At 40.3% G+C, this 21,036-nt stretch overlaps 1 protein-coding gene across 1 annotated transcript; it reads left to right on the top strand.

The window, feature by feature from the left end:
- Positions 1-1,430: 1,430 nt before the first annotated feature.
- tspan15 (tetraspanin 15) lies at positions 1,431-19,682 on the top strand. Its single transcript, XM_086107449.1, has 8 exons — positions 1,431-1,597; positions 3,965-4,150; positions 4,389-4,463; positions 5,068-5,163; positions 11,134-11,247; positions 14,039-14,089; positions 15,836-15,952; positions 17,563-19,682. The coding sequence occupies exons 1-8, from the start codon at positions 1,508-1,510 to the stop codon at positions 17,728-17,730; spliced, it is 897 nt and encodes a 298-aa protein (XP_085963575.1). The 5' UTR covers positions 1,431-1,507; the 3' UTR covers positions 17,731-19,682.
- The last annotated feature ends 1,354 nt before the right edge of the window (positions 19,683-21,036 follow it).

Below are 21,036 nucleotides of genomic sequence, written 5' to 3'. Positions count from 1 at the left end.
GTTGGCAACATTGTGCTCCTTAGCCTCTTTCCTTTTCCACAAGGAATGAGCGTTTGGTGAAATTCCTGTCAGGTATGGGAATGAAGCGAATGTTTCGGATCCCAAAATGGATCAGACAAAATGAGAACTTTTTTTTTTCATTAGTGTATATTAAAACCAAAATGTCCATACATGCCCAGATTTACAACAACGATATACACAGATTTTCTCTTTTTTCCTCTTAAACATGTCCTCCTAAACATACCCCACAAAATACTAAAGTAAAGTAATGGATTAAAAAACAATGACAAAGACAATAAAGTAAAGCTTAAGGCAGCGATGCTTGGACCTAAATCCGTTTGCAGTTAATGCCTGTCTAGCATTGTGGGAGGCTTCTGTGTTTTCATATTTATATTTGCTCAGAAAAATTGGGTCTGAAATGTCAACAAAATAATGAAAAAGGCCCATGTGCTGATGAAGCCTTTGCTGACTTTGCTTGTTTGCAAATTATTTGGAAAGTAAAGGCATGATTTTAATTTAAACTTGCCAGAGGAAAAAACATTACATTACATTACAAAACACAACATTAATTTATATATATATATATATATATATATATATATATATATATATATACACACACACACACACACACAGACAGAAAAAAAACAGTTTGAAAAGACATAAGTACCTCTTTTTCTTTTGGGCTTAGCAGCAAGAAGGTAACACAAAAAACCAAAATATTTTTGGTGATGCCAGTCATACACATATGACGCATTACTACAAGTTGCTCTGGTTTTTGGTGTTGTCACTTTGACCACCTGGTGTCCGTGATTCTAACCATGAATCTTTTACTCTAATCTTTTTTCTGTACTATCCGCTGTATGATCTCGGCTGTGTTTGCACAAAGAAGGAATGCATTGACTTTAGGACTGCTGACCTCAGCTTCACCGTTCTTTTCCCTCTGTGATTGTTTTTGTGCACACAATATGAGCAGTACTTTTTACATGCTGATAAATGTATTGTCAGATAGGGCCTTGAGAACAGGAACTGTCACCTCAACGTGAGAAGATTCCTACGCACGTAATGTGTCACAATTGTATCCAAACTGAATGTGAAACACTTTAAATATTTTTCTTTTGGTTATGTTGTCCTTTGTATTTGGGTTCAGTATACTCAACCAAGTACGTGTTTTGGTTCTACAGTCCATTGTACTTTCTTGTGTACTGACATGCTTATGACCACTTTTGTATCTTTTGACCTATCGCCTCTTGTTTTATCCCGGTTACATATATTGATTTCCTTATTCGTGTCAAAGCATTGAGAGGAGCACGTTGAAGAACCGGATAAGGGGAAAGAAAATTAAAAACGAGTGTGTAAAGTTCGTTTTTTTTAACGTGACCGAACTTTGCTACGCCCCCGCGTTGAAGAGCGTGCACCCGCTCGCAGGTGTGCACAAAGACGACAAGGCGGAAGTGAGCGGATCTCAACAAGGCACGGCAGCGAGAGCCTGCAAGGAGCTACCACGATGTCGAACAATGACGAACCCCGCTATTGTCACAGATTCTCCTACTTGGTGCTCAAATTTATCCTCTTTTCTTATGCCATCGCTTGGTGGGTAAGTATATATATATTTTTTGTCACTGAATGGACGCGTGTTGCTTTCATCCCCCAAACTTCCCAGCTACTGTTTACGCGAGAGTCGGCGTGACGCTGCGTTGCCGTTTCAAAAGAAAAGTTTACCACAGATGACAAAAGTGTTTCAAAAACGATTGTCTACCCCTCGAACCAATAGTAGTCAAGCAGCGAACGACTCTCCAACATTATCCCCGCAACAAAATGGCCACACCCTCTACTACACCTTGACTTAACTGCTATCACCTTCATTCAGTTCAGTGTAAACACAAGTAGATATTTCTTGTTTTTACTTTTTACATCATATTCGCCGACTATTTTAATATCAACCTGCTTTGACGTAAACCAATGCATTTGTTTTATTTTCAGACGTGCTTATATTTACAGTATACATGTGTTGACAAAGACTTCAGGATTGATTGACAGTCATTCAGGTTTCACAGTGTTTGAAAGGTCACTGTGCACCTATATTTTTACGATCAGGGATTTTTCATTCTATAATACCCAAATACTGACTGTATTCTATGTTAATTTACCATTTAATAAAAATAAAAGTGCACCGTAACCTTCCAAATACCCTGTAGTTTGCAGTCCTGTCAACTGTACTGTATATACTTAAGATTCTGACAATAATAATATTTGTAGCATAAATAACATTGTACAGTGGCGCCCTGCGGTAAGAATAACCCGACTTACGTGTTTTTCGAGATCCAAACCGTTGTTCAGCAATTATGATTATTAGTTTTTTTTTTTTTTTTTTTTTTTTTTTTTGCTTTGACGTGCGAGCGCAAACATGATAAAATATGACTCACTTGTCGGCAAGTAGCCGTTGGTCAGATCATGAACAATATTTTTTTTTAAATTGATTCCCAGTGGAAGTTTACTGTCAAAGTGACAGCAAAGAGAATTGTATCTAAAATAACAGCAACACACAGTAACTGTCTTAAAGTTGCTATCTTAATACTAACGCATTAGAGGAAACGCCGTAGGCGGGTTCATGTAAACATGTATGGAACATATACATCGATGGAGCAGTCTCTTAAGGCTTTAGGTAATGAATATTTGAACACAAATGGTGCAGTAACACGCGTTGACAGAAAATATCATACAAGTACTATATATATTTTTTTTCTTTGCAAAAAACGATTAATGTTGCACCCTACTGAGTCAACTAAAGCATTTGTGAAGTTCTTCTTTGTGTCTGCAAATTTTTGTTCGGTGTGCTTTTGCTACCTTTGTTTATTTTTGTTACTTTATTGTTATTGTTATTTACATGGTTGTTTTAATTGTTTTTACCTAATGTTCACAATAAACATTAATTCCTGCATTCCTTTCCTAATCATGAACATTTAAGCAATCTCGCAGTATTTACCTTCTCTTGGTGTCGCTGCTGAGAACATATCTGATAGAACAGGAGGCAGCATCAGGGACCAGGGGTCACAATATTTGTCTTCTGTTCTCTTGGATAACAGCATTTACATTCCATGAATCGATACGACCTCAGTTTAGTCTGGTGTTAATCTATCAGACACTTACTTCTAAGTAGTCTTTTTAAGTAACTGTGTTCTGGAAGAGGAAAGTTCCCAAGACAGACACTGAACTGCTCAACTAAAGACCCTCAAAAATTATTTCCCTTGAGATGAATTCCAAACACAAAGGAGCTTCATGGCTTCATTTTCACACAAAGAAAAATGTTTTGTGCCAAAGCCTGCAGCTTTATTCTTTCACAGACATCCTAACGGGCTATTTTTGTTGAAACAGATGGCTGATTGACACTTAATGTTCTGTGCTCTTGTGAGATACTTTTGAAGGAGGAGGTGGAGGGTGGTGCTGCTGCTGCTGCTGCAGTAATGCGTATATTATGGCGAATGAATGCTTTCCGGATGAGAGAGGCGAAACAGATTAATGGCGGCTGTTGTGTTGCGCCTTCATGTTCCCGCCGCACTTGGTCTCTGTGGAGTGCGGTTTATCTCAGTGGGATGTAGCACACCGTAATGAGCACTTGAGGTCATCTTGTCACTTCCTTCAGGAAGTGCCGACCAACGCAAAGCTTCCAACCCTTGTGTTAATATTTCACCTCACAATGTGCCGCAGCCTTGTTTTGTTATACACTTCATGACAAAATGTCTTCCACATTCTGCATCTGTATGCCGATACAGTATATGCAAAAAACAAAAACAAACCCATTAGTGTGTGTCTTTGAAATGCTTTCAGACAACCTTGGCTTTGTGATTTCAAATTTGATGACTGGGTGGCACACTGACATACACAGTGAAGAAAGTCAAACTACGAACATATTTACATCACATTCCAGATATTAAGCTAATTAAAGACGGTTTTGTGTTTTCAGCTGATAGGCAGCATGATCCTGGCGATAGGTATATATGCTGAAGTGGAGAGGCAGCGCTACAAGACTCTGGAGGGGCTGTTTCTGGCCCCTGCTCTGATCCTCATCCTCCTGGGAATTGTCATGTTCATCGTTTCGCTCATTGGCGTCTTGGCATCGCTCAGGGATAATCTCGTTCTGCTCAAGGTGGTAAGTGGTATGCTTAGCTCTTCGATCGTACGGGTATTTTTTTTTTCTTCTTGTGTTCTTCAAAATGTCAGCAGTTAAAACACTGGTTTAGGTGTCGATAATAAAGACATGGCGTGTTAGAGCTCTGGTAAATCCAATATACGCTGTGGTTTTTGATTACCTTTTCAAAGTTAGAACCAGTGCAACATGAGAAAAGGGGTACTCGATGTCTAAATGATTGGTGTTTTATTCAAAACAGTTCATGTACACACTGGTGGTGTGCCTCATCCTGGAGTTGCTGGGAGGAATTTTGGCGCTAGTGTTCCGTAACCAGGTAAGTACAGAGAAAAAAGGCAATTGTTTCATTCAATTTGTTTTAATAATTTTTACTCTGATTTCAAATGGCAGGATCTTTCTCTGGTTAACTGCATCACACATAAGATTCACTGTCATGCCAGTTAAATACAATTACTAATTAGTGATGTTACCCACGCAAATGTGAAGCTTAATTCAAGCAGTATTTGCTCAAACTGTCCAGTGAACACAAATTGCGTGCACGCTCACACACTTGTGACAAGGCTTACTCATGTATCATAAATAAATGTTAGTCTGTTTTTAATGGAAACATAAAATGAAAAGCACCATGTGAAGAATCTTCCAAACAGAACTTTTTTTTTGTCTCTTTCTGGATGCTTGGACACATGAGCCCGATGTGACCCTGCCCCGCCAGATTGCAACTGGCAGATGTGGGCCGTCAAACTGTCACATTGCCATTTCTACTTGATTGGGTCAGTCACCTTGGCAGACCAGGACATGCTGTACCCAGACAAATTTACCTCTCTGGCATTAATTTGGACAATGATTGAAACATGACGCGAATACCGCGACCCAATGTACACATCCAAAGAGTTTGATTTCTTCTCTGCCTTGTGGTCCAGACAGTGGATATATTAAACAAGAACATACGAAGAGGCATAGTTAACTACTACGATGACTTGGACTTCAAAAACATCATGGACTTCGTTCAGACCAAGGTACAGTTACATTTTCTTGTGCATCAAAAGAAAAACGTGTTGAAAGCACAAGTTACACTAAACCACCATCAACAATCCTGCTCAGCAGTGAGTTTTAAAAAACAAACCGGTGTTTGGTTGGGTAGACTTTGAATGTTGCAAGTTCACATGCAGCCGTAGGCCCGAAGCACATTTTATGACCAGCTTTTATCAATCATATTCAGATGAATAATCTGCCGGCGACAACTCCTCATGCATTGAGATTAGGCAGACTACAAAATAATCCACTGAAAAATAATGTTGAAAATGACATAATCTGTTCTCAAATAATGTGCAATTGTCGTAAATAAAACAAGAACAAACAAAGTATTTGTTTTTGTACTAGTAGATAGTTTCATAATATTAGTGATGATTTGCCGCGATTTACATATAATGTGATTAGTCGACTAGTCGCGACTACTGTTTGTGATTAGTGGACTACCAAAATAATAGTTTGTATTGGACTTGGACCCTGGCGAGTCAGTTCCTGCTTCAGTAATGTCAAGCATGTGTGCGCTTCCTCCGCCCTGAATTGATTGTTGAACACATAAACACATTACAAGATGGAAATACAAATTGCAAGAAAGACAAACCAATCTTTTTTCATCAGCGATTTTAATGGGAATGAGGGGAGCACATTTGCTTGCTGCGTTCCATCCCGCAGCGATGTCAACACGCATTTATGCCGAATTATGCCTGTGCAAAGTCTCGGAAAATATCAAAAATAAGAACACCACTGATGTGACTTTTTACCACAGGTTTTGCTATTTTATCCACGGGTAAATATGAACTCGCAAAAATAGTAAAGTATTGTTATAAAACACAATATATGTGTGCTGTACTTTTATAATTTGGCCAGCATCATGTGTCTCGCTCTCTAAAAACCCAGAAATTTATTTTTCGCATGTCTGAACGCTTCTGTGCATTTGTCTCGTCACCACATTCTGCACCTGCAAAACCAGTGACCGAGATTCAGCCACTCATGAGATCTTATGGCAGAACCCCGCATACTGCGCAAGTGTGCAGTGGCGTTCCATCGCTTTGGGAAGTGTGCCTTAAGTGGGGTCCTGGGTGACAGTTGCTGTCACACCCAGTGAATATTTATTTCAAGCTGACCTTTCCCTCTATTCGTTTTCTGTATTCCAATGGAAATGTGACATTTACTGTCAAAAGACCCAGACGGTGTGTTTCAAAATTAAAAGCATAATTATCATATGTGTCAAAAACACACAGGAAAGGTTGAAACCTTGGTGTTGTAATCCATTTTATTACAATTTGAAGTACAGTGTTCCTTCGCCACATTGCAGTTCAGTTATTGCGGCTTCACTCTCGGGGCTGGAAAGCGCGACCACTGCGCTCGCAAATGCTCCTGTTTTTTCAACGTGTGCTAGTAAAAATGTCTTCTGGTTGCACAGCGCGATTGAATGTTACGTACAGTGAAGGCGCTCCAACTCTGTATCCAATTCTCAGACTGCATACAGAAGGTGGTTAGATCCTTTCTGAATAAATTAAAGAAATAAACTTCACAATCTGGATGCTCCAACACGCCCGCGAACCTCATGAGGATAAGCGGCTCAGATAATGGCTGGATAAAATCACAGCAAAAGAGAAATTGAAATGATCAATGCAACAGTGTAGGTCATATGTTCAAAAAGTAGGAGGAAGTATATACTTAGCTGCTCCGATCTCCGTATATTTATTTCATTATGAGGATAATCCAGTCTTTACGTATATTGATATCAATACAGAAAATTAAATACAATACAGTACTATACACAATATTCCAATTTGCATACATCTTGTGTAACAATCCCATATTAAACTACCATTATATATTAATCTAACCATCCCGTCACCTAATCTACTTACCCTCATAAAAGTCGTGGGCGCGCCGAGCCGATCCCGACCGTATTCGGGCAGCTGGCAGGTTACACTCTGGACGGTTTGCCAGCCAATCGCAGGGCACATATCGAGACAAACAACCATTTGCACTGACAATCACATTTAGGGATAATTTAGAGCGTTCAATCAACTTCCCAATGCATGTTTTTGGAATGTGGGAAGAAAGAGTGACCGGAGAAAACCCACATAGGCACGGGAGAGTACATTCAAACTCCAAACAGGAACACCGGGGCCGGATTCGAACCCACGAACTCTGCACTGCAGTGTTGTTTTTGGTAGCCAATTTAAATGTAGTCTAAGTCTTCGTCTTTTGAGCAAAAATGCTTGTTCAGGTTTTAGTCACGTTTTCGTCATTCCTATTCGTGATGGTTTTAGTTTACGCAAACTCAAAAAGGTTTTAGTCAGTTTTAGTTTCAAATAAACATGTGTCCACCCAATAACAAAGACTTTCAGACCTACTAAGGATTTTGCATTGCAGACAGTTAACTCATTCAGTACCAGCCAATTCTGGACCAAGTCTGAAAAGACGTTTAAAAACGTCTTTGGGAGTGAATGAGTTAAAGTGATAACAGTGCAATCAATGCTCATTACTCCAAAATAAGCCGAGAACCAAAACATTTCTCATTATCAAAAAGGGTCGTTAACGAGATGATTTTGTCATCTTCATGTTGACGAAAACGACACTGCTGCACTGTGACACTGATGTGCTAACCAGTCGACCACCATGCCGCCCTATGTTTTATTAATCCGTAATATTTTATTCCATTTTCAATGTATCACTCACCCATCAATATAATAGTCCGCTCATTCAATTTACGATGCACCTTAGTCTAATCTTCCCCATCATGGTAAAGTATTCAGTTCATATAGCATTTGTGCTGTATGAAATGGGAGTACTGTTGTACCGCCAAAATAAAAGGAGGATGTGAACAGTCACTCTGCCTTTTTTTTGCTGGTTCAGGCACATGCGCTGCTGAGTACTTGATTCGTCAGCCTCATTGTGCGTGGGAAGAATCCATTCGTCACTTCAACTGATACATTGTTTGGATACATTAGAGCGGCTGCACTGCTGGGACTCCAATTCTGTGGAACTTGATTATTTCTATTTTTGTCCGTGTACTTCCTTGTGACTTTATGGATAAGGTGTTACAGCGTGCAATCATTGGCCTTTCCAGCTGCATGGTTTGATCACAATCCACTTTGTATTTCTTCTGCGTCAGTAAACCCTCACTAAGAATATCCTCCTCCAAGAACTTGACCATTACCATCTCATTAAAATGTGCACACACTGATTTGTCTGTCACCAACATCTTTCAAATCGGAACATTGTGAGGAACATGAACCTTCATATGCACAGAAAAAAAGGGAATAATTCTTCATTTGTGAACCCGTTTTAGTGGTTCCTTTGCACTATATCCCCATGCACAGACCGTATTTGCACATCACAGATTGACTTGTAAATAGGGTCTCAAAATTAGAACGATTTTAAGAGCTGTCTGGATCTTTTTTTTTCTCACCCAAATTATGTTCTAACCAGCGCAAAGCATTTTTGGAATAAAACAAAAAGACATAAAACAGAGTGCTGTGCCTTCAGTGTCTGATTTATTAAATTTCAGAAGTCCATCTGTAGCGGTATCTCTGGAACTATTTTCATCCATCCTTCCATTATATGAGCTGCTTATCCTTAGGAGTGTCGCGGGTGTGCTGGAGCCTATTCCAGCTGTCTTCGGGGGGTAGGCGGGGTACACCCTGAACTGGGTGCCAGCCAATCGCAGGGCACACATAGACATACAACCATCCATGCTCACAATCGCACCTAGAGACGATTTAGAGTGTTCCATTTACCTGCCATGCTTATTTTTGGAATGCGGGAGGAAACCGGAGTGCCCGGAGAAAACCCACGCTGGCACGGGGAGAACTTGCAAGAAGGGGGCTATTCAATCCGCGAGCGAAGCTGCAGAGAAGGCAATAAAGTGGCTTTGGGTCAAATATACAATTTGTTAAAATGGCAGCAACAACGGGTTATTGCTTTCTTTGATTGTATTTTAGTCATCAATCAACTTAATGACTTGAATTTCCCGCCGAACATGTTGCCGGGTGGGCAATTAGGGCAAAGTTAATCGTTAGTCTGCTAGTGTAGAGCCAGTCATCAGTCAGTCTGTCAGGCCGGTGGGCTGCTAGCGTGCTTCGTAAATAATGTATTCCTTGTGCAGAGGCATGCTTGAGGATTATCTCCCAGGAAAGGATATCTAGAGTAATCCAGCTGTGAATGAAACAATGCGCAAGAGTCTTACTCTGTCCAATCATTCTTCAGAGACTTCAGCCTTGGTTGTGTTGATGTTGGTTTTAAGAGACGGATATCCCACTCTGATTTTATGTGTCACTACATTCCCCTCAAACTGATGGACATCAATCTTCTCACCATCGTCATTCAAAGCAAAGCTATAGTATTTTATTGCATTGTTGTGTCATGTTTAGTTTCTTTGTTGTTGTTTTTTTGTTGTGATAGACAGTAAGTGCACCAGAACCGCTATGGGTCCCACTGCTCCTGGGGGCAAAAAAATAAAAATAAAGCAGTGTTGTGAGGAGCGATGAGTTGAGAGAATAACTTGATGGCACATTTGCATCATGTCTGCGTACTGATCACAGTGCTTGGCAAAGAACAGACTCACTGAATGAGACTTTATTCCTTTCTTTTTCGCCCATCCTTTAAGAACGATGTTGTCTCTGTGACACGTCTCATTTGTTCTTTTCCTACATCCTATTCGGCTCACTTTCCCCGCTTCTGATAAAATATTTATCTGGTATGTGGCCAGCAAAGCAGCGCTTGTATCGTGCTGCCAAGTTGCTCTGTTCAAAAAGTCAGCGGGTGTCTCAATTGTTGCTTGATTCAATTTGCCGAGTTTGTTCTCAGTTGTTCCCATTAGGACAATATTCGCATGGCGGGCGACCTCATCAAAACAACTGCTGCGATTGAATTTGGCTGCTCTCTTATGTTGTCTCAACCAAACTAGAATTGACTCTGTATATTTCATTTTCTCTGTCCATCGAATTCTGCTTTTTCTCCCGGCACAAACTGTAACTGCCAGGTCTTGATAAGCGTTTTTTAAAAAATTTAATTTAATTTTTTTGCATTTCTCCTGACCAACACCAGTTATGACCAAGTGAAGAAGTTGTCAGTCTGAAAAGATTTCTTAGTTTTTTGTGTCATTCAGGATACCTTAATACAAAAACCTTCCTCTGTGTTTAATAAACCGTTAACTTCCCCTACAAACTGACTCAACACTGGTAGGATTTATTCCAGTCACCGTAGACTTCAAGCAGATATGTACTTGCGGTTTAAACATGTTGGTATTTGTAGGCATATAAAAGATTTGGGAAAGGAGAAAACAGATTTATTTTTCTGGATTTTGAAGACTCGTTTTATGTACTTTTTTTTGAACAATTCAAATTTGGCAGGCTTGTTTACAACTCTCTATGGTCTGTCAAATTTACAAGATATGTTTAGTTTCAATCTTTAAATATCTGCTCCTCGCTGCAGTTGAGTTGATCAACAATCTCTGGGTGTCACTATTTGAGGAAATTATCTGTGTAGCACTGTGTAGTAGGTTCAGCTTTTCTTTTATTTTTATCATGAGTTTGATTGTATATCCAAGTCATTTACTAACTTGCAAAAAACATAACTTGCAATAAGTGTAGTGTATAAACGGTTTTACGGTTTTCACCTAATGGTTTTATTAAAACCATTAGGTGATTTTTTTTTTAAATCCGCGTGTCTGTTCTCAACAGGAAATGTTCTGATTGATGTTGTCCTGTTGATTTCGACTTCCCTCCCAGCATGATAACCACTTGGATGCTGGGTCTTCTCAGTGCCATAGAGGGATAAACTCAGGGTCTATAATGGCATGCAAATTGTCTTCATTGTCTCCTTTCTGGCATGCTGCCAAGTGCATCTGAGGAGTTCTGTTGATAATTTGTCTTCTCAATTTTTTCCTTTCTGATTCTTTTTAGTCGTGAACTTTTTCTGTCATCTGTTTTTTGTCTCAAAAGTTTAAATGTTGCGGTGGGCAAGGGTTTCAAGACTGGTCGGTCAACATGTACCATAACTGTTCTGCACGGGGTCCACTGTCCTGTGGAGTGCCTTATACCTGCTGCATCACTAAGGTGAGTGGCATTTTTGTTGATTTTGAACAACATGGCACAAACATGTTACATCACAATGTGCAAAAACTGCACAAATGTCACCATTGGGTTTTTTTTTTTGCCAGTTGTGTTAATGCTCTCTCCAGAAGTTCAATAAATGAATCTGTGATTTTTGTCGAATAGGGAACTAGCCCTCCTGTGATTGGTAACAACCTGTGAGTAAAAAAAAAAAAGGATTAGCACAAGTTGATGGTAAACCTCTCTAAATTAAGCTCTTTCGCTCACTTTTAAATGTTTACATTTTAAGATGTATTTTTCTTCCTGAGGGGTCGGTTTTTAGTAGTTGATCGTTTTATATAAAATATTGAACTACGCTATAGCCGTCTAAGTTTTCCATACAGATGCTTTAAAACTGACAATTTATCAACAATGTAAAGTCATGATGATGATCAAGAGGTTGTTTTCCAAGACCACCGTCTTTATACCGAATCAGGTTTTTCAACATCAGCGTGTGAGCTTCTCGCTTGTGCGTCGTACTTGGCTGGATGGATATTTTTACATCCACCTGCCTCACTGAGTTCAAAAGATTTTGTCTCAAAGGAACTCATTCCATTGTGCTCTTAACCCGGGCCACGTCAATATATTGCTGTGAATCCATGGACTGTTTTATAGTGACACTAATCACAGACGGTTATGGTGGTCACATTGTATTAGTGACTGGAAATCAAAACCACTCAAGGAAAGGAATTGGTTCAAGTGAAGCCAAGGCTGGAACTCGAGAAAATTACGAGAGCGTTGACACCCTTGCTTTATTTCAGGCTATCAACTGTCCGTAAAGAGTATCGTTTCATCTTTCCTGAAAATGTGTCTGCAAATCCCAGACCCTATGGTTCACTTTGTGTATATCATTATAGTAATGGCCATAATAGTGTGGAGTTATGTTTCAAATGCATCTCATGGATCATAACGGTGAGTATGCCTTTGCCATGCAGGACGCACACGCGGGTACCCGGTAATTAACGCCCCCGCAAAGCAACAAATGGTATGTCTGGTACCACATTCCTATAAACACCAGAACTTTCCGCAGCTAAAGTGAAAAAAGGAACAGTTTGTTGTTTGCTTGTATTCACACTCATCTTATTCCACATTCTGGGGTAAAAGTTTGCGTCTAGCAATGCCCGCTGTCTCCACAGGATTACTTGTTCCAACATTTCCAAAGTTACTCTGATACGCCGAAGGCCATTACTTGCACACCCTCCTCCCTCTTTCCTTTTGTTTTCTGCTCCCGATAAAACTCAGTTTTCACGGCTCTGAGAATTAGCACAAATGACCATCATGTGCAGAGTAATAAATGAAAGTCACACACCGTGTGGAAATTCATCCCATCTGTTACTACAAGCTGGCACTCGCACACGTTGACTCACGGGGCGGGAGCGCAGCTGCTCTCTGTGTAGGCATGCCGGAGTGAATTGAAATGTTCATTTGATAAGGTTATGTTTGCAAATTCATCACCCTGCTGAGTCATTTGTGTAGATCAGGGGTGGCCAACCAGTCAGAGACGGGCCAATTTTTTTACTGTGTTACTGCAAAGAGCCACATCATACACACACGCACACACACCTCTGCTCAGGCAGATTTATTGTAAATGTCACACACCAACTTGATAATGACAGAAACTGACTCCTCTGGTACTAAGACCCCAGGCCAGTCATTTTCAACAATGAATATTGTGTGCACTGTCTCACACACACAAATGCCTTTTCTGTTGCCGGTCCCTCTCTCTGGAATGACCTCCCACTGAACATTCGGCAAGCCTCCTCGCTGCCCATCTTTAAAACCCGTCTCAAAACTCACTTGTATTCTTTGGCATTTGACTCAGCGTGACTAGGATTTGTTCTTGGTTTTGCTGTTGGGTGCTTTCTACCGTCTTTGTTACCGATTTGTTGCTTTACTGTTGTATATGTTAGTTGCTCCATGTGCAGCACTTTGTGTGCAGCGATGGCTGTCTGAAAGTGCTCTATAAATGCAGTTGAGTTGAGAAACCGAAGCACACACGCACATCTCCAAAACTCTCCTTGTAAAATTGACTTCCTGAGTGAAAAAAACGGAACGGGTGACGCCAAAATCTTTTCAGTATGAAGTATACTCTGAATATTTTACTTTTATTTTGAAATATCACTCCGTTTTGACTTGGACCAAATATCGTCTTGATGATTATTGATTCTCAAACAAGCACAAGAAGGAAAAGAAGATGAGAAATTGCCCACTGTGAGAAAATACAAGCTCGAGAAAGGGGCTGAAGGGAGCAAAGCTTATGAAGTTCAGCCCCGCGTACATTACAATCATTTCAACATCCATTACAGTCTAATTATGTGCCATTGGTAAGAATTTACTCTGTTTGATCTCCGGGCTGAATTGCCACCAACATTGTAACATTTCATGTGACGTGTGCATGCTTATTCTCACCTTTTATTTGCGGTTTTTTCCCTTGCTTGTATGGAAGAATTTCTTTGATGCAATATTATTCGGATCCGCGCTCCTCCTAATCATATCCTAAGTGTTGCGGCTAATCCGATGATTAAATGCTGTCAAAGCGAGATGCAAAAAAAAAAAAAAAAAAAAAGATTCACCCTCTGCCCTTCATGTCCTCTTCTGTGCCAGATGGCCAGATTGCTCGGAGCTCATCTCGGGGATATTGATTTGAATGTTTGTGGCTGACATCGTCGATTTATTCTTTTTATTTTACAAGGTTTTGTCGCATTCATTTTTAATGTTTGTAATTTTCTACCTTCTTCCCTTTTCTCCTCAACAGTCACTTGAAGTAGCAAACACATTGTGCGGCTACAAAGTATTGGAACAAGAGGTAAGGCCGATGAATGAGACTCATGAATGTCAAAACTTGCTCTCTTGACAGATGCAATATTGCAAGTGTGCTTGAGCATCATTTAAAAGTGGCACCTTAAGGCAAACATCATTAAGTCAGTGTGCATTCATGCAGTGAGTGCATTTAGCAATCCGGTGTCACAGCAGCAATGCACCTGTATTTACTCTCTCGTTGAAATACTTACGAACGTCTCTTCATATGAAATTTTCAAATTACAAAACACCTCAACGGGAAAATATTGCCTTTTGTTACGAAAGAAATTTCAAGATACGAAAGGTAAAAATACAGTATGGGCGGACGGCCGCAGCTCAGAGTTTCCTCAACGCGACATACTTATTAGCTGCTCTGCCATTGGCTATTACTGAGCATCTTCCTGCCATCCCATTGGCTAAGAGGGACCTCTACCATATGTGTCTATGTGCATCGATAGATAGATATGTGTCTGCAGCGTCCTGGTCATTCGCCCCTAGGGCCATGAGGTGTGCCGATAGTTTTACGTGAATGCAAATCACCCGGAAAAAGTGTTCACCAGTCGGGCGATCGCTCACTATGCTGATGGTTGCCTATTCAAAGGATTGTCAAAACCGACAAAAGCAAATGTCCTTGGATCCGTTCTTGACAAAACGCCAGGCAAAAACCACTTCTGAGAGAGAACATGGACTAAAGAGGGCAAAAAAAACCCATGGACGCAGTTAAAAGTTAAATGGACATTTTTTTATTCTTTACGCTATTCATTGTTTTTTACGTTATGCACAACTCTAATTTATTGTGCAATAATCCAGTTGTAACATTAATTTGTTGCATATTTTTATGCTTTATAGGACATTTATGTCTGAATTTTGGGGGGGCTGCAACGGATTAGGGCATTTACATGGAAAACGCATCTCTACTCACAACATTTTCTTGTTAAGAAATTTCTTCCAGAGCCAATTAATTTCATTAGTAGACGTGCCACTGTGCTCAATATCTTTTGCCCTCCCCAAATTCTTTCTGACAATCCCGTTTCCAGAGAACGGTTTGGTCACTTGGTGTCTCTTTTAGTTGAGGTTTTGATTCGTGATCTCGGACTATTGCCTTTGAGATGTTAGAAAAATGTCACCATCCCAACGCCCCTAATCACAATGCCCTGAGCACCTGACAGTTCCGGGAATGAGAAGAACATGGCCACCCTGTCACACCGGAGCAACTTCCCTGCACACCTGACTGGGTGGCATTTATTTATTTGTTAATGTATTTAAAACTCATTCCCAAGCTCATAGGGCCAACAAGGGGATGCAGCTTGAAGATGGCCGTTGCGGCAAAGAATTTTTTTTTTTTTTGTCAAACCAGACCTGCAACATTTCTGAGCTTTGTGAAAATCTCATCACGACATGGTGAAAAACAGCAGCATTGTTCTCATTAAAATGTATTTGCAGGCTGCCCATTGTTTGCCAAAGCGGTGTGTGTCCGCGGTGTCACAGGTGGCGCTTGAACCAAGATCATTACCTAATCAGAAAACTGAAGAAAATCATTTCCAGTAAAGGCGGCACACCGTACCAAATGGCAAATTTAATGAAGAGGATTCGTATTTGTGCGCCGATAAATTCTCTTGAATGCAAGAACGCGAGACTTAAGACAATTAAAGCTAAAACTAACAAGGTACCGAATGGTCGGCACGTTTGTCCTCCTCATCTGATGTTCTTTTCCTTCGGTTTGGTTGTTCTTCCGCTGTGGCTGCCTCGTTAGCGCTTGGACCTGATAGACAGCATCCACATTAGAGGCTGCACCGACGCCTTCTTCATTTGGCTCACGGACAACTACAAGATTATGGCAGGATTGCTGCTCGGGATCCTGCTGCCTCAGGTACACACACCTACACACACACACACCACACCGTATCAATATTTTCATTTCATTTTACTCTGTGTACATTCCATGCTTACGCAGTGGCAATCGGGTAAAACTCACACAGAAGCCCACATTTCCAAATGGAAAACTACCGGCAGAAAATGTAACTTTTTGGGAGGATTGGGGAGCATATTCATTTCAAACATGCCTCCATATTCAACAGTCTGTGTAAACCGGGTCAATGACTTGGTGGGTTTCACTGGCCAACATCTGTTGAGTGAAATGCATTTCATGCTCATTAAGTTCATTTCTGACTCTTTTGCATTTCAACAGTTTGACTGGTCAGTTGGAAAATGCACACTTTATTTAAATTTCACATTTTTTCAGTATTTACCTTTTATAACAGTCAAAAAATGCATAAATGGTAACTTGAGTCATTGCCACATGGATTTGAGTCAAATTGAGAAACTGTTTGATGAGTATAATATAAAACTCTGGACGTCACTTGCGACATTGATGAGGAATTCGCCATGCAGGTTTGACAAATTGGCCAATAATATTATTTTGTGATCTCACTTGTTTTCTCTCTCTCACGACTTGACCTAATATCGGATGTGAGATAACCCGTGACTTAACTTGACTCGCCTAATTAGCCACAATAACTTAAAAATTAAGAATGGAGACTTGATCCCATCTCTGCCATCTGTCCACTTTGCAGCCATGATTATGGCAAGTTCTTTTTACATTTAAGAGCTTTTGACTGGATATGTGTTGCAGTTATCTGTAATTTAGTTTTGCTTCGTCACCAACAAAATGTCAGGTATCGACAGATTCTCCGCAACGGCCATTTCAGATATCCACAAAGACATTCTTCCTCGGACAAATGACGCCACTTTTAGCATCCGTGTGTAAGATCTCACACTACAGGTGCGTTTTTCAAGCTATCGACTGGACGATTTTTGCTTGTGCAAGTGAAAACGTGAGATACAAGGGACTCAAGCGCTGTACAAGGGACTCAACTCACTTCACCTAAAGTGACAGTTTTGCAGATACGATCAAGTTGTTTATTGCCACTGTTGGCTGAAAGTTACCTAAGAAGACGATATTACTGTAGTCACAGGCATATATTCTTCATCCTCTGCAATGAATGACTGATATTCCTGCTCTACTGAGAAGCCAAGAGAGGAGCATTTTCTCCAATACAGCATATCTCTTTTTCTGCCCCCATAATTCTATTTTTGTCATGACTTCATGTTTGTTTTAAGTATGATGTTGTAGACTGCTATTTTTCTCATTACCAAAACACACGGCAGTCAATGTTTTGTGATATTTGGGTAGGCGTTTCTGTTCATTTCAAAGGAAAAAGATGATTTGAGTGTTTTGTAGTTACAAGTGCGGTCAAGGAACGAATGAAACTCCTATCTAGAGAATCCACTTCACCGTTAGGCTTTGTTCAGGTTAGCATTTCATGTTTAAAAATGGCATCCACTTTTCTGGGAAGACTTGACTGGATGATGTGTTGCGCTGCACTGGGAATAAAAAAGGCCCTTTGGCAAACTTTTGAAGTTTCAAGTGTTGACATACTTAAGACGTGGCCGTCTGGTCCCTTCATTTTGTCTCCTTAGTTCTTTGGCGTAGCAATCAGCTGGTTGTACATCACCCGGGTGGAAGACGCCATCAGCCAGTACGGTCACTATACGGACGGCCTCCTGGACTCCAACGCGCAAGGCAGGCACCTCAAAAGGCAGGGCCGAATGGCCAAGTGGTTTATGTGTATGCCTGAGATTGACTGAAGAGCAATGAGCTGGCAGCTGATGCTCAATTGAAAACCCTCACTCACGCAAGCAATTTCATCTCAGACTCAAATCAAATCAAGTCAACAGAACTGATTTCCTCTCACCACTCAGGGACAAACACCATAAAGTGACACACTGAACGAATCGAGACTTCTCCCTCTACCCGTAGAGCTCTTGAAGTACAGTATTACTTCGCAACACCAAGCGGCACATGCAAAATTTCATACTATTTCAACAAATATGCAACGCCACAACGCCTCAGCCGCTCATCTCATCAGTTGAGCCGAGATCTGAAAACACCCTGAGGATCTCGGGGTCATAAAGGGAAAATCATTTTTTTGTATATTACTATTTATTGCGTGAACTTGTAGGAATGCTTAATTGTTTTCCTTTGCAATTTTTTCCCCCCATTGCACATCCACACAGTGTTGTACGGAAGAGGATTAGGGCCAATGAGGAAAAAAAAATAAGGTTGGCTCAGAATTCTGAGATTAAAATCAGAATTCTCACTTTAAAGTCAGAATTCTGAGATTAAAGTGAGAATCTTGCCAACCTTTTTTTTTTTCTTCATTGGCCCTAATCCTCTTCCGTATTGTTGTGTGTCCATGTCTTGACTTGATGCCTGCAGTTCTGGTTATCTGTAAGTGACCAAGATGAAGTATACTGTATTAGGGATAATATTTGGGAATATTAATATACGAGATTGAGTTTTAAGATTGTGCTCCTCTACCACTGAACCTGTGTAATAAGTGAAAACAAAGCAGTGTGACTTTTAAATGGGCTCTCTTTTAAATCCGTGGAAGTACTTGGATTAAATTGCAAGGTTACAATTGCATTAACTGGAAGAGTGCTTCTCAAACTTTTTACAATTACTTTAGGTCTCCAAGTACCACCATCACCATTATTATTGCAAGCCAATTAAATACAATTTTCACATTAACATTGTGCTTGTATATTAAAAACACAGAAACAAGAGAACTGTAATTATTCAAGTGTACTTGACTGTACATAAAAACAAATAACCGTATTTTCCGCATGATAAGGCGCACTTAAATGCATTAATTTTTCTCAAAGGCCGACAGTGCACTTTGTAATCCGATGTGCCTTATATATGGATCAATATTCAGATTTCTTGGACATAGTATTTAAAATTTTCTGTAAAACGCTTTGTTACAGCTGCAGCGGTTATGAAAGCGCTATGCAAATAAAGCTGTATTGTATTCGCTTTAGCGTAGCTCTATCGAGTGGATGCATCACGCAACCGCAGTAACTTTAGAATCTTCTATTCTATATGCCTCATAATGCAGTGCAGCCTAATATGAAAACACTTTTAAATTAGGCCATTCATTGAAGGTGCGCCTTATAATCCGTAGCGCCTTATATTGCCGAAAATACGGTACATATGTTTGAAAACAAACAGTTAAAGATTAAAATGAAAGTATTGCACTTAAAAGTTAAATACAACTGAACTTTACTGTACTTGGGCAGGAATTTCTTTTTACCTACGACTAGAGAGCCCACATACTGCGACGCACTTGGCGAATACTGAACTATAACAAAGTGTACATATGAAGCGGCAAGTGCGCAAGTTCATATAACCTGGAGATTGAATGTGCTACTCACTACTGAATAATGTGCCTTTGACGTAGTACTGAAATTGTCCTGAATTTGTCTCTCCCCCCCCCCCAGTATATTTTTTCTTCCCTTTTTGACCTCATTTCATCTTAAATCATGCCTTTATAACATGACACAGCACTCCATCAGCTTTTAAAATAATTCATTTTGCATTGTTTTTATGCCTCCCACTTGTTGTTCCTGTTTTGCTTCGACACTTTTCTAATGAATTTTAATGGTGTGTGTTGAAGATGTAATTGGATAATGATGATGTATGCAAGTTGCAAATTGTTTTGGGTTCTTTGCATGCAGAAATGAAAGTGAAATGAAGTAAGGCCGGCTTGTGTGGTTTTTGACTTCACTGCTTTGGGAGTGGAGGACCACGAAGATGTGATTTCTGACACCACGCTGAAATACCATCTTGAGTCGCTTGACTTAAACATCATGCAAAATTTAACAATGTTTCCAACAAAATCTTGGACTGAGGCGTTATGTCCAAACAAGATACTCACTCTTATTGCAATGACGCAATTGTAATTAGGTTGTATTACATCTTTAAGTCAATGAAGACCGAGATGATAGTATTCCACATATCCAGTCACCTGCAGTCGCACATGGCATTTGTGGAAATATTAAATATCTAGCAGATGTCAGCTGAGTTGGACTGCTGCACACAAAAGCTTAACGAGCGGATCGTAAAAGGTGCTCAGGAGTTATTTTATCTTCCGATTTTTTTCTCCAGGACTGCTCCTGCTGCTCATTTGGCTTTCCACCAAATGGAGTCTTAATTAATATTTTAGGCAATTCTATTACTCTTTAAATCAGCAACAAGGAAGATGTTATTTTAAATGGACCGGAGTTAATAGTCATGCTTTAAAAAAAACAAAAAAACCCAACTGATTTCGAGTGTCACCCTTTAATTCCAGTTGTTGAGCTTAGGTTCCAAGCTAGTTGGTTTCTGCCCAAGGTGTCCAAATGAAACAGTAGTGGTCCAACCTTCTGCTTTGCAAAATGCAGAACCATGAGAATGAGGCGGCCTCTCATGCATTCACGCATTGGTCATGTGTCAGTCACAAAAAAAGTCACCAGAACACAGTGTGATCGTGAACTGAGCATATGAGAGCAGACCACGTGTTATCCGCAACACTCATTCAGTGTATTCAATGTATTTTCATTGCGTTATTTTTCATACAAAACAGGAAATGTGTTTGCAGAGACCGCAATATATCCCACCAGACTCCCAGCCGATACAAAATGGGATGAGAAGGCATGAGGTATGTTGTTGTTCTCAGTGGAAAAGTTAGTCACTTCTCTCATGCTCATACAGTTTGTCCCGAAGCCGTGATTCACTTCCTTTTTTCCGCGTTTCGTCTCGGGTCTCATTCAGTCAGACCTGAGGCCAGCGGCATATGACAGTTGAAGCTTTGCAGTTTTTGGAAGTATAAAATTCCTTTTGCCTGTGGCGTGCCAATTGACATTGGAGCAGCGTTGCAAAATTGCCACCAAGCAAGATGTGTTTCCTGTCACCGACTGCAGTTCAATCGAGTTCGGCACCTTTCATCGGTAGTGGTAGGAGCAGGTCAGTCGCTGCGTGGTATGTGAAAAACAGGTCTTGCTTAGAGAAGCTTACTATGAAGAGCATACATTGCACCACGTCTTGGAACAATGCAACAGCCATTAAGTTTTCTC

The sequence above is a fragment of the Hippocampus guttulatus genome, chromosome 3 (genome assembly GCF_054856545.1).
Source record: "Hippocampus guttulatus isolate MCC_2025c chromosome 3, RoL_Hgut_1.0, whole genome shotgun sequence".
NCBI classification, from domain to species: domain Eukaryota; kingdom Metazoa; phylum Chordata; class Actinopteri; order Syngnathiformes; family Syngnathidae; genus Hippocampus; species Hippocampus guttulatus.
This window is presented reverse-complemented; position numbering and strand designations above follow the sequence as displayed.